Source organism: Poecilia reticulata, linkage group LG5 (genome assembly GCF_000633615.1).
Source record: "Poecilia reticulata strain Guanapo linkage group LG5, Guppy_female_1.0+MT, whole genome shotgun sequence".
Classification (NCBI taxonomy): domain Eukaryota; kingdom Metazoa; phylum Chordata; class Actinopteri; order Cyprinodontiformes; family Poeciliidae; genus Poecilia; species Poecilia reticulata.
In genome coordinates, this window is record NC_024335.1 from 29,817,836 (window position 1) to 29,832,347 (window position 14,512).

Here is a 14,512-nt window from a genome sequence, read left to right on the forward strand (position 1 = left end):
GAATGTTTTAGGTGATTTCAATTGACAAACTTCCTGAACCGCAATCAGCTGAATCAGGCATAGTGAAGCAGGGAAACATCTAAAACAGGCAGGGCGGTGTGATGAAAGAGAGGTAATGACGGTTTGACATGTCTATGACGAGAGGAAAGTGGAGGTGCCGAGGTGGAGGAGATGTTTGGACTGAGCAGTAACATTTTCCCACACACCTCTTGGGACCACAACCGGGAAGAACCAAAACAAGTCTTGTGCCTAGAAATCTTTCCCTAAACTCCATTTTCTCCATCTTCCCTGCTTAACCACAGGAGGAAATTGAGTTTTAGGGAAAGATTTCTGGGCACAAGACTTGTTTGGGTTGAAGGAACGTTCTTCAGCCTTTGGGTTCCACAGACTCTGCTGCTCCACCATAAACGCTACTCTGGCTCCTAGACTCCAGCCTCCTTATGCAACAGGTCTCCAGTGGACGTTCTAGTAGGAGCGGCTACTAGATTTTCCAGTTTTCCAAAAGATCCATGACGGTGGACCAGTCCCTGTAGGGGTCAATGTGACACCCCCAATCTGTGGGAGAGGCGAGTTGGATGATGTATTAATGAGCATCACCATAGCAGACCATCCAGTGCTTAAGAGACGTAGGGATGCTTTTCAACAGGAACGGGGAAGCTGGTTACAATTGATGGAGATGGAAATTGAGCATAATACAGAACAAACCTGAATGAAAACCAGCAGTACTGTAACAAATAAATGAGGCTGAAGATGTCAGAAGTTCCAGAAAGCCATAAATTTTGCCAATACGTCACTCGGCACCTTGTTTAGTCTTTGGTTTTTGTTGAATACGAACCCCAATCTTGATCTGGGATATTGGGGAATAGACTAGAGACAGATTGGACCTGGTAGAACCACTCAGGCACCTCACTGCTGAGTGAGGAGGACAAACTGCTCAGAACGATGCTAGAGACTGGGAGAAGGTTCCAGAAGCTGCTCTCGTTTAGCCAAAGGGGATTAGAATGTTCTTTCTGCTGTGAGAAACAACATTTGTTAGCTTTTGTGTAATGGTTTAGACAAGAGCAAATGACTTTTTCAGGTTGACTGCCGAGTTCTGTATCCATTCGTCTGTGAAATGCTAATGTAAAATCATCACATTTGATGTCAATTGGCACCAAATAAATACAAGAAATATAAAATAAGGTAATTAAGTATAGAGCAATGGGTTTGTGGGGCCAGCTGGCTAATCATCTTCAGAAATACATAAGATTACATCTAAAATTAGTTTCTCTCAAAGCAACACTGAGAACCGTTCACCCCAAAAGTCTTTATGGTCAAATGAATAGAGTTCAGAACACGGCTTAGATTGTGCTTTGATTCTTTAATCCATCGGGGTTTGGCTCAGCCACTTTGTAAACCCAATCATATTAATAAATAAAAAACTAAGTTATTCCAAGAAGGCATAAAATCTCGTCACACTTTACATAAAACACATGGACAGGCGTGTTTAACAGACCGCTGATGTCATGACAAAAACAAATCCAAAACACTAAAACAGAAGTAAAAGGAAGAAGAAGAAAGCAGACAAATCTGCTGCAGGTGAAGGCGTCTGTAAGGCAGTGTGTGTGCATGAGTGCTGATTTGGCACTTCTGGAATAAACACCCAAACTGGAGGAACCTCTGATGATCGACGCAACGGCGCTGCCAGCTTCTCATTTTGGTACAAACTAGACTTTACAAAAAAAGACACAGAAACCTCGTCTTTCATCTAAAGGTGCTTTGTCTCGTGGAAACATCTCAGTCCGATCAGGCGGGGCACATGGAACGCAAATCCAAATAAGGCTTTCACAGTCCGAGGTGACGGTTTGTAAGTCTCTGGCGGACGTAAGCCGGGTCCGGCGTTATTCCAGGTCCTGGAGGTTGATGGTGCTTCCTGTGAACTGGGAATTATCAGAGCCGTTGTCCTCTTCCGTCATCACTGAGGGTTCCTGTATGGGAAAAACAGCAGGGGTTAACCAGAAGAAGAAAATAAACTCACTCTCTGTCCGAATAGAAAGCCTGACCTCAGAAGTTTTACTAAATTCGGCCTTTGATTCCATTTATTCAGCAATAAAGGTAAACATGTTGCGAAACAAGTGGAAAAATTCACTAGCATGTCTCTCCAATGGGAGACATGCTAACATGCTAAGCTATGGCTCCAATGTCTGTAATGCCAGGAAAGATTTTTACACCATTTACTGAGAAGGGTATACTAATTTGACTTTAATATAAAATTTAAATTACAACTTTTTTCAGAAAGTCAATCTGTTTTAGCAATATTTTATCAAATTCAAAGACATATTTGCTTCATTTCCAGCCCCTCCCAACCTGGGACTTGTTTTAAAATCACTGTATTTTACACTTGAGAACCACTAGGTGTCAGACTCTCAAGTCCACGATTGTGACTGAACTCACCTGTAAAATGTTGACAGGCAAGTCGACGGTGAGCTGAGAGTCAGAGGTGGACGGCTGGGAGCTCAGCTGGAAGGCCAGGTCACCATCACTGGCTGGATCGTCCTGCATCAAAACACACACACACACACACACACACACACACACACACACACACACACACACACANACACACACACACACACACACACACACACACACACACTTCAGCATGGTCTCCAGCAACAGCTGCAGCCATGGCTACGCTCTGGAGTCGATGGTAAGATGAAAAGGAAAGAGACAAGAGCCTAAAGGTCGGTGTTAAGTGATCATCTCAGACCTTGGCAGCAGAGTTTGGACAGCGTTTTGGACTTAAGCGCATCTTTTTATTTTTCCTTCATAGAATGAATTATTGACTGTGTTCCAGACTTTAACTAAATGATGTTTGAAACGGCATGAGTTGCTGCGGGGTGAATCAGAGGTTATGAGGCATGGTTCATTGAAGGCACTTTAGAACCTCCTCTTGGCTCCGATTGGTTGTTTTTGGTCGGGGGCGGTGCATTTCTTCAGACGGCAGCAGGAGCTGATAGAGGAGCTAGAGCTATTCACATATTTCTCTCATATATGTGAATAGATCTGAAAAGAGCTGGTGACAGCTTTAATAAATATGTAAAAAAAAAAAAAAAAACATTTTTAAATAAAAGTTACATATTGAAGTTTTTAAAAGCATGAGGACAATATACAAAGTTGAATCTAATGTAAAAGTTCATCTTTTATATTTAAAAAAAAAAGCCTACAAATCCCTGCTGCTGGTTCCTACCAGCAGGGGGCAGAGCTGTTGCATTCAATTCTATTAGTTTGAGCACCAACAGACCCAGTTACAGCCCAATAGAGGAGACAGAGGTGGGAAGTGCAGGCTGGCAGCTCCAAGGCATGCTGTGTTCACTGACTGGAAAAAAGATTGACTTTTTCACTTTCTGAATGCCAAGCAGGAAACTGTCCCACTGAGCTCCCCAGCTCATGTCTTGTATCGTGTTTGGTTGAAAGCACAGAAGAAAAGTAGCGGCGGGTGCGTAGCGATCTGAGGAAGTGTGTAAGCAAACACACTGTGGGCTGAATCTCACCTGCAGCAGCTGAATCTGGACATACTGAGTCCCTGTGACCGGGTCCCGCAGGGTCAGACCCCCACTGGCTGCTACAGCACCGTCACTGTAACGGGCGCCAGAAGAAGTGAGGGGTACGGTTGCCACAGCAACCTTCGATACTTTAGTTTTCCTCTGGCATGAGCCCAAAGTTCCTGGAAAGTGGAAGAAGAGTGAAAGGTTAAGGTGCTGTAACTCTTCAGTAAGTGGAGTGGAGGGGAGGTGGAGGTTCCTCACCAGCGCCGGCTGAAGAACCCCTCTGCTTCTTCTTCTTGGCAAGCTGGATGGCTCTGTAGTCTGTCCGAGCAGAACCTCCACTGTCCTGAGGGGGAACCAGGACAGAACAATCACTGACTGTTCCCAGCCGGAACCTCGGAATCATGAGAGGAAGAGGTTAGGAAGTAAACCAGGATGAAGGGTTTCCTCTCACCAGGAAGCTGCTGGGTGACATGGCCAGGTCCAACTCCTTCTGGGGGCTGAAGCCGCCGCCGGAACCAGGGAAAACAAACTGAGAAGCGACGACTTTCCCTCCTTCCTGAGGGCCCAGAACCTCCACGCAGCCCAGCAGGTGGCCCGCGCCTCCCTGCGCTCCGACCTCCACCACCTTGGAGGGTGAGGCCAGGAGCTCGGAGACGGGGGCCACCGCCAAGCCGGTGGCGGACTCCACCCCGAGCCCACCGGAGGACCTGAGGGGGTGCTGCAAGGCCGGGTCCACGGTGGCACCCACGCCGGCGCCCTGCATGCTCAGGGCGGCGAGGGTGCCCAGAGCCTCTGGGGTGACCGACTGAACGTCGTCCAGGTTGAGCGTGCCTTGGGGAGGGAGGACGTCCCCCACTGTCCCCTCCAGTCCATGCTGGTGGGCCAAGTCAGCACCGGTCGCCAGGACGAGTGGTTCTAAAGACTTGGCCAATGTGGCACCGGTGCTGGCGACAAGTGTGGCACCCACTGACGACGGGTCGATGGTGAGGATCCCCGAGCTGACCAGGGACAGGTCCATGGTGAAGGAGCCGTTGGAGGCGCCTCCGGCCACGGGGATCCCCACCTCGATGCCGGCGGTGGGAGCAGCGCCGCCGGGGACCGAGGAGAACAGGGAGCTGAGGTCCAGGCTGGACAACTGCTCCGCCCCACCAACGCCAGAACCAGCTACTGACGTCGGGGTGGAGCTGATGAGTTCACTGCTGGGAGTCAGGGTGGGTGTGGTCTCCATCTGGCACAGAACATCTGCAGGACAGAGAAAACAAAATAATAAAAAATCTGAATGCTGTGAGAAGTACCGGAAATTGCAGTGTTCTGGTCAATTACCAATCTTTAAAAAGCCTGACGTGCTGATTCCGATTTTGGCTGATACCAATTTTTTTTTTTTTTTTTTGGTATGAAATGTCACTAAATATAGCAAGAAAGTTCCTGAACCTGCAACAGTGGGGGGTGACTATTGTTAACTGGAGACGTGCAGGGGTTTCCCTGGGGTAGGAGGAACCCTGCTGGGTACCCACCGGGGCTGAGGTGGTGGTGTTTGAGCATGTGGCTCTTCAGGTTGCTGCGGGAGGAGAAGTGCTTGGAACAGTTGGCCACCGGACAGCGGGTCCTCAGCGTGCTGGCGTCCTGTTTATGCTTCTTAGAGTGGATGTATAAGCTGCTGCGAGCTGAGAACTTGGCGTAGCAGCCTGAAGACAGGAAGCAGAGATTATGGTCCCTGTGACCAGAGGACACTAAAATTGTACTCAAGTAAGAAAAGCACTACAACATATTTTTACTCCAGCAAAAGTAAAAAGTAGCAGTCCAAGAAATGACTCACGTAGGACTAAATAAATATTTGGTAAAAAGTCTACTAAAGTACTGAGTAACTGATCCAATTATCAATCATGTAATGTTTAAAAATTACATAATCAGTCAGAACAAAATATAAAGTGGAAATTCTTGTATTTTAAGGAGGAAAATTACGATAATTCATGTAAATTAATCAGGCTAAAAAAAAATTTTTCCAAATCAGTTTCTTACAACAAAAAAAGCTTATGAAACTTTTTAAAAAAAACTGCAGCTGTGTGTCTGGTGAATTCTTGGTTAAAACATGTGCGTTATTATTTCAGTGGGTCGAGAATCCAGAAATTTTACTCAAGTAAGAGCAGAAATACTTCATAATAAAATTACTCAAGCAAAAAGTACAACACAGTAAAAATACTTCTAAAAGTGCATTTTTTCAAAAAAAGTTACCCAAGTAAATGGAAATGAGCAAATGTAACTAGTTACAAACCAACTCTAGTAACTAGCTGAGGAACATCTGCTGGATAATTCAATGGTCAGGGTAAGGGCTGCTGGACGGATAAAGAGTTAGCCGACCTTCTGCGTGGCACTGAAAGGGTTTGGTGCCCAGGTGGGTGATGCTGTGGCCCTTCAGGTGCTCAGCTCTGGTGAAGGACTTCCCACAGCCCTCCTCCGGACAGACAAATCGACGGTCATCGTCATGTTTCCTGACAAAAACCAGACAGACAGTTGTTCTTATTTCACACACCCAGGAGATGGAATCGCTCTGTTCACGTCACAGGAGAACGGGTTCGGGAAGTTCTCACCGTTTGTGACGGAGCAGCTTGGACATGCTGGTGAAAGACCAACCGCAGCCCTCCGAGTCGCACACAAAGGGCCGCTCACCTGAGGAAACAGCAGCACGGTAACCATGACAACATGCTAAAAGTCTCTTCAGTTTGAATTGTTTTTTCTGGATACGTCACAAGTAAACACGTACAGATTTGTTTCAGAAGGTGAAAGTTCTTACGTTCTTTTGCCTTCAGTGTCGTGACTTTTTGTTTATTTTGCAGACATGAATGATTATACACTGATTATTAAAATCATCTACCAATATCCCTGGCTTTTCTCATCGTTTTCATCTTGACTGAGAACTTTGAAAGCACAGTGTGAACAGATCAGAGCATAAAGTGATTCATGTTGCTGGAGTTTGGACTTGAACACTGTGAGGAAGGACTTTAATGTTGGACGACAAATGCTTTGATGATTCAACAAGTGAAACGTTCTCACTGCAACTGCTCTGAAACTCACTCAGCCAAGACTCAAACCAGACTGGGATTTTAGCACACAAGCTGATCAAGTATAGATGTTATCTGACGGACACATGGGACACACACGTACGTGTGTGTGTGTGTGTGTGTGTGTAATGGCCCAGCAGCTTACCTGTGTGACTCCTCATGTGAATTTTCAGGCGGCAGGCCTTGTCGTAGGTCTTGTCGCAGCCTGGGAAGGTGCAGCTGAACTGGCCCGTTTCTCTAAAGTGAGTGCGATTGTGTGAGAAGAGGGCACTGAAGGTGATGAAGGTTTTCTCGCAGCCTGTACAGGAGAGCAGAGCAGCTGGAGCTTAAAAAGCCAGCAGTGTTCCGATTGCAGTTTTCTGGCCAATTGGCCATCACAGATTTTTTCAAAAGCCTGAGCTGACGATTTCGACCGATACCGATTTATTTTTTAGTCTCAAATATCACTAAATATAACAAGAAACCCACTGTTTCTGAGTTGGAAACAATGGGGTGATTGTTGTCAACTACAAACTTGCAAACATGACCTAGCGGGCCGGTCAGCCAGACAAACCTCTCTAAAGAGGACAGCGGCTGATTTTTAGATCTTTGCTGAAGTAGATAAGATCATAAGAAAAGATCGGCTTCACATGCAAGTATCGGCATGCGCAAAACTAAGGAAAACGGTGCCGATAAAGATTCAAGATTGGACCGACAAGCTCAAATATATACACCACCTCTGAATAAGCCAATCAGAAAACCTTCCTAAACCAATTTTATCTGAATTTGGGAACAACTTCCTGTTGGAAACTAGCTTTAATCATCTGACCCAAGATGTCCCAAACAGATCTGGAAGTAGCTGAACACTAGAGCGTCCACAGTGAAAGTCAACATGGCCAGAAAGGATCGACCCTGAGGATCGGCTTGCCGGTTTTTAAACCAGCTTTCCAAGGTAAAGTTTAATAGTAACAAAGGGAAAATATTAAGCTATCCATCAGTGGATAACCATGTTATCGCCTTGGTGATGGTGGTCCAGGTGCAATTACCTAAGGAACCTTTAATCCAAATATCAGTGGAAGTGTATGTATGTATGTATTTGAACCGTCATGTATGCAGAGAAAATTCTCAACGAATCCAAACTTGTAGACTAGCTGAACTTGGTTTTCCTGAGTTCAGCGAAAGCATTTGAGTCTCACAGTAAATGACCTTCGTGAGCAAAATGAGCATGGGAACTATCGGACAAGTACCTGGGAATTCACACTTGTGGGGCCGCTGTGGTGCAAAGTGGACTCTCTGGTGATTGGCCAGGCGAGTGGCACTCCGGAACTTCTCGTTGCAGACCTCGCAGGCAAAGGCGTGGTCCTGCTCATGGACTTTGACATGAGCCTTCAGGTTGTAGACCGTGGTGAACCTCCGGCCGCAGCCTTCAAACTCGCAGGTGTGCGGCCGCTGCTTGTCGTGGGACTGGAGGTGGCGCTTCAGCTTGTAGGAGGTGGCAAAGGCCCAGCCGCAGCCCTCCACTTTGCACTGGTACGGCCGTGGTTCCTCCGCGTGGTACAGCAGGTGGACCTTCAACTTCTGGCGAGAGTCAAACGCGGAAGAGCAACCGGGTTCAGGGCAGGCGAAGGTGGCCACCGTGTCCTTTTTTGATCTGATCAGGGATAAGGAGTTCAGGTCTTCATTGCTACACCCCCCAACGTGGGCTTTTGGGGATGGAGCAATTAGGTCGGCCTCCGTCACAGCACACAGCACCCCGACTTCCTGCTTCACAACAGAACAGGAGTCCAGTGAGGTGCCCAGTTCTGACAAGGAGCAGTCATCCACCAGGGCCAGCTCGGAGTCACTGACAGACACAACAGGCCTGGACTCCTCCTGGTGACTGGAGCTGGCTACTGCCAGGGTGCTGATCTTCCCGATCGATTTAGTACCACTGTCATAATTGAGAAGAACTATATCCTCATGGTCTTTCATGCCTAGATGTTCCTTTAAGCTCACCATGTCATCCTCTTTGTGGACATACCCCTCTGGTGGGGCCGCCAGAGTCAGGACCCCATTCTCAATAGTGACAATGATGCTTTGGTTGTTTATTGTAATGGTCCCGGAAAAGGTCTCCGCGGCAGGCGGACTGCTGGAGGAAGTGACCGGGTGTGAACCGTCCTGCAGTCCCGCTGTCTCGGACCCGTAGGCTGGTTTCTCCATAGCCTCCGCCGCTCCGGAGGTCAGCGCCGCGTCGTGGTCTGGTCGGCCCCTGAGCAGCCTGTCGTCACCGTTTTCCGTACAGATCTGCCCACAGAGCTTATCGCCATATTTGTTCGTCAAAACTACATCTTCGACGGTATGATGGTCGCCAGCTGTCTTGGCACTCAGCACAGCGGGATTATCGGTTAATAAACTGAAAACATGCTCTGCCCTCTTCGGTGTTTGCGTGTCAGGACAGCTCAGGATGTCCGCGGTCTCACAGAAGGCGACACCGCCGCTGCCAGCCTCCATGGAGCCGCAGCCCTCCGCTTTCTTACCCTTCACTTTCCCCCCGCTGTCGCATGAGCCGTCTGCTCGGTTTCTGCTCGCGGTGACCGCACCATCCTCTCTGGCTGTGTTAAAAACAACATATAATTCCTGTGTCTGTCTGTCAGTTTTTCTCCCCAGGTTCCGGCTTACCGCCGAAGTATTAAGAATAGCTCCGAGGCTGTCACCAGGAGGCTGCTTCAAAGCGCAGTCCTCACGCTGCTGCCGTAAAACCGGAGAAGACAACGTTAGCTGCCTCTGCGGCATCGCTTCCGCCTCCCCCTCGAACAGAGGCAGCGCCATTTGCATTACCTCACCGTTTTCCTCATATCGCCACTCCGTTCTGCTGAAGTCGTGCGAGCCTATAAGGGAGTTGAACACGTTTTCCTTTTCCGCGTTTATCATGTTATGAAGTCCCAGAATCGTTCTATCTTCAATGCTGCTGGACGCTGAGACTTGTTTGGTGAGGGGAGAACGAGCGAGCTCGCTGCCATTTTCCCCCAGCAGGCGAAACTGCGCTGTCTTTGGCCTTGCGTTGTTGTTGCTGTCACTCTGAAGCTCGGGCAGCTCCGGAGGTCCGTCCGCTTCATTTTCGATTGAAATCAATTGCGGTAACGAGGCTACGGTTGATCGAAGTGCAGACGAAGCGGTTCTGTGTAGGGCGCCATGTTGAGAGTGGATGTTTTGGGCATCAGAAAGCCCCTGGATTTCCATCTTGGTATCCCTGTAGCAGCGGCACCTAAAAGGCCCGCCCTAAAAGCCGGAGATGATCCATCCAGCCACAACACGGTTTCTGTCAAGCCGAGTGCCGCGTTCAGGGCGTGTATGGAAATCCCGGGAATTATTGAAACAGTTCGAGGAATATTCTTTCACCATACACTGATTATTCTGCAAATAATTGTTTTCTTAAATTATGAAAACAGTTTTTCTTTTTTCAATAAACCCAAAGGTAGATTTTTATATTAAGCTAAAAGAACAAAACCGAATGTTATTCGGGTTACTATAATAATTTGATTTGGTTTGGTGCATGTAATTAAAATTTTCAGGTGTTTACACGGGCAAAATACATTTTAATCCGGGGCCATAAGTGCATAAAACACTATTCTGAAAAAAATTAAAGATTAAAATAATATGGGTTACCCTTTTAACTGTAATGTTCTGTTAAAACTCTTGGTAAATTAGGCATTCCGCCAACATGCTAAATTGAGGAGTGTAGTTTCACACTTTCTCCTCTAAGTGGCAGTGTAGCACTAAGAAATGCGCAGATCTCTGTACGCAACCACTGAAAATAGAATCTCAATAAAATGTCTTGTGACGTACATTAAAATAAGATTGTGAAATACCGATTAGCAAATACTCCGGTTGGGGTCACATAAATTTTTTATTAAGTGTGTTTATTAAGTGTTAAGCAGAAGTAAAGAAGAGAAAAAAAACCCAACAGAAATAAAAATGGGGAGTATGAAAAAAAGTCTGGATCAGAAGAAAACCGGAAGGAAAACTGTTCACCCAATAATCTGCACATTATGTTAACATGTTTGCATTTGATATTTTACTTAATGAGTAAAATATTGCACGGAATTCATTGGACTAGAGAGAAGCACTAAGCAACATTTCTTGGTGTGTTTAATTCAGAATGTTTCCACAGTGCAACAAGCTCAGCATGCTTCATACAGCGTAGCCAACAAATTAAATGAATGGTGCTGTATTGATCTTTACAGTAGCGCATGCACGTTTTAAGCACATGCTGCTCAGACCTATTCTAGTTTGTCTTCTACTTATTTACATATTTTGGGTCATCATGCTGGCAGTTTGTTCAATAATACTGTACAAAACAGCAAAAATAAATAATAAACAACACCCCTGCCCAGTGCACAAGTCAAATCATCGGAATGTCATTTACAGAATGAAAAACCTGAACAGAATCAGAGCCACATGAACATGCAAAATGACAAAGTTCTTATGTTGTCATATAAAAATAGATTTCCCCCTTGTACATGTTTGTGGGATTATGACAGAAATAAGGCCACATATCTATTTTCCTTCTAATATCACATCTAATATCACAGGTGCTAAAATAATCAGCACCAATTTAATACTTTAATAAATTGGTTTAAAGTATTTTTTGGTCTAGTTTCTAGTGCAAATATCTGAGTACACTTGAAATAATTCGCAAGTATCTTTTGAGGAAGATTTAGAAGCTAATTATTTCTTAATATTGATTTTTAAAAGTACTAGTTCCATTGGCAGATTATTTAACTTTATAACACAACATTTTTCCTACATTGTAAGTGAAATAATCTGCCTCTGGAACTAGACCTTTTACATCAATATTAAGGAATTATTGACTTAAAACAAGCTCTGAAATCTTCCCTATATCTTTCAGAAAATTTATGGTTGGATGCGTCTTATTTCAAGCGCACTAAGATACTTGGAATAGAAACTAGACCAAAAGTACTTGGTACGAATTTGTGTTGAACACTGTAGTGAGAGCTAAATGTCAAACATGGAACGATTAAAGCAAACAGAATGTTTTTATTTATTTCGTCGTGCGCCACAGGAGGAAGCACAACCTTTCACAGTAAAAGGAAACCTTTCAGAGCTCAGTGTGCAGATATAATCATTCATACAATTTTTAATGTTCTATTATCACCACCATAAATTAGGAAAAAGCATTTTCCTACTCGGTCAGGAGCGTTCTAGAGCTATCCGCTCTGAGTCTTTTGGGACATTTCCAGTTTCTTTTAAGACAAAAAGAAAACTCATCTTATGAAGCATGTTGTTTTTAGCTCGAAATTTACTAGACAACTTAATTATGTTGGACTTTTTAATTGTGTGTATGTATATATATATATAAAAAAGATCAAAACAGGTCTCTCTTGTAAATGAAATCTTGGATCTTGATGAGACAACATGTACAAATAAAGGGAGGGAAAAATTCCAAGACAACAGACCTAAATGCAACATTTTAAATTTGAATGTGGGGAAATACAAGTGAAAACTAAATATCAATTGATTCCTGAAAATTGATTAAAAAAAAACCAGGTACAAAAATGGATCCAGCTTGCCAATGAAAGCCCAATAAATTCAAAATAATTTGTAAGAAAAATATTTTCTTTGTTCACCAGAATATCATTGGCTTTAAATTACTTTTCCTTTTAATTAATATTGTTTTGAATAAATAGAATCTTAAAGTTAAGTTAAACCTTTATCTTATCTGCAGCTAATTTTGATAGAAAAACACAACTCAGAACATCAGAATACCAGCTTGTGATACAGCTTAGCTAATAAAGGATGGTGATTCTTTTATTTCTGCATTATTCATTTGAAAATAAACTTCGTCCAATCTCGTAGTAAAGTTTTTCATCTGCGTGGCACGAAAAGAGTCTAATTCCGTCTGAGACACTTTGCATGAAATAAATACCCTCTGCTGAAAGCAAGAAAAACTGGAGAGAAAATTCAAGTTGAAACTTTCCCCCAGTGTGTGTGCGTGTGTGTGTGAGAGAGTTGAGCACAAAAGTATGTTTTGTCCTCAAAGCATACAAATCATTGCTCGGCATGTTTGAGCAGACCTATTTAATATGAGTAAAATCTCAAACGATTTTGATTTTAGACTGTTCTTTTTATTTCCACTGTCACCAGCTGTGCATCAAACCATCTACGTTAATTATTGATTTAAAGCCGCTACGCTGACTGGGACTGTGGGATGTTCAGGTACTTCTGGGTCGCAGAAACGCAACAGAACTCCTGCAGAAAAATGAACGAAAAGCGAAGCAAACGGTGGAAGTTTGTAAATTCACCTGAGGGCTTAACTGCAAAAAAAAAACACTAAAACTTTCCAGGTATTTTTGCTCCAGTTTCAACTGCAAATATGTTAGTACACTTGAAATAAGATACAAATAACTAATAAGTAACTTTTCAGGAACATATAGCACAAATATCACACATTTGTTTGTCACACATATACCCTAAGACAGAGCAAACACACTTGCTAAGGTTTAGTGTTTTTGCTGTTTCTGCTTTCATGCTCTCTGTCTATCTGCTCTGCTCTGAGCTCTTCAGGGTCACCATAACAAAACATGGAGGCTTTTTCCCCCTCTAAGCTGTAGCTTACTTTCCGTGAATAATTTATGGCACCCAACAAAAGCAGGGGAAAAAAAAAAAACCCTCTTCTACCTTCATGGAAAATCGAAGTGAATAAAAGCGGCCCTGATCTCCCTTCTCATCCTCCGTTACACGTGAAGCGTTTTGGTCTGAGACGTCCAGCCGGACCCCGTTCATTTTCCAAACAGCAGAATGAGGTCTAGATAGCGGCGACGGCCTCATGCAACATTTATCCCAAATGTCCCACACCGGGCCTAGACAGAGGAGCAGCGGGGAAGAGGCAGGGGGGGTTCAAATCTGCTCTCCGATGGTCCCCTGCATCCCTCGCTCTCTGGGGCGGTCGGGCGTTGGAAGCGACCTCCCGTCCCGTCCGTGTGGGATTCATTCAGACTCGCTCTACTTCTACACGGTGACCTGAAAACGCACACCGCTCACACCGCTCCTGTTCCATCAAAGCACGCAGGAACAAGTCTTGGTTACTGTTGTATAATTAAACATATAATCTGTTCCTTTGAGATGTGGGTTGATTAAAAATAAAAAATCTGAAGAAATAATTACACCGTGTCAACAAACTCAGCTGATGCAGAAAGCAGGTAAATGAAAAATAGTTTTGCTGTGCTTTGAAAATTTTGACTTGAGTTTTTTTGTTTTGTTTGTAAGAAATGACCAGTTCCACTGGCAGATTATTTCACTTACAACAAGACATTTTTCCCATAATATTAGTAAAATAATCTGCCAACTCTTTCATCAATATTAAATAATTATTTACTTAAAATATGCTCCTATGTCTTCCTGAAAAGTTACTTATAAGTCATTTATTTTTTATCTCACGTGGACTAAGATATTTGCACTAAAAACTACACAAAAATACTTGGTGAGATTTTGTGTTTTTGCAGTTTATTAAAAGTGAAAAGCTTCCTTACACATATTGCAAACTGCAGGTTTTAGGTTAGATTGGGAAATTATACCAGGGTGCATCTAAACAGCCACTGTTTTACATAACGCACTGTCGTTTTTTTTTTTGTTTTTTTGTTTTGTCTTTTTTGGGATAACTCACCTGGCTACAAAAATTAATATCTTATTAAAAATATTAATTTATACATCAAATTGGATATCGTAAAAAAAACAACTGATTTTATATTTACCTACATGAATACAACGTTTCTGTTCTGTCAGCATTTAATATTCTTTGGGAAACCGAGGTCGATACCCAGCTTTCATTTTCTCAATAAATAACACTGGTTACAAAGAAGTTGTATATATTTTTTTCAACTGAGTTATGATTATTTTGCACAGCTGAATACAAAAGTGACTCCATTTTTCTCAATCAGGTTTTTA

The 14,512-nt window shown here is 43.9% G+C and overlaps 1 protein-coding gene across 1 annotated transcript; it reads right to left on the reverse strand.

The window, feature by feature from the left end:
* Positions 1–1,340: 1,340 nt before the first annotated feature.
* LOC103465498 (zinc finger protein ZXDC) lies at positions 1,341–9,865 on the reverse strand. The gene is made up of 10 exons (XM_008410392.2): positions 7,816–9,865; positions 6,735–6,887; positions 6,119–6,197; positions 5,889–6,019; positions 5,045–5,215; positions 3,982–4,772; positions 3,789–3,873; positions 3,534–3,706; positions 2,434–2,535; positions 1,341–1,967 (listed from the first exon to the last, which is right to left on the reverse strand). The coding sequence occupies exons 1-10, from the start codon at positions 9,785–9,787 to the stop codon at positions 1,881–1,883; spliced, it is 3,744 nt and encodes a 1,247-aa protein (XP_008408614.1). The 5' UTR covers positions 9,788–9,865; the 3' UTR covers positions 1,341–1,880.
* Positions 9,866–14,512: the final 4,647 nt, after the last annotated feature.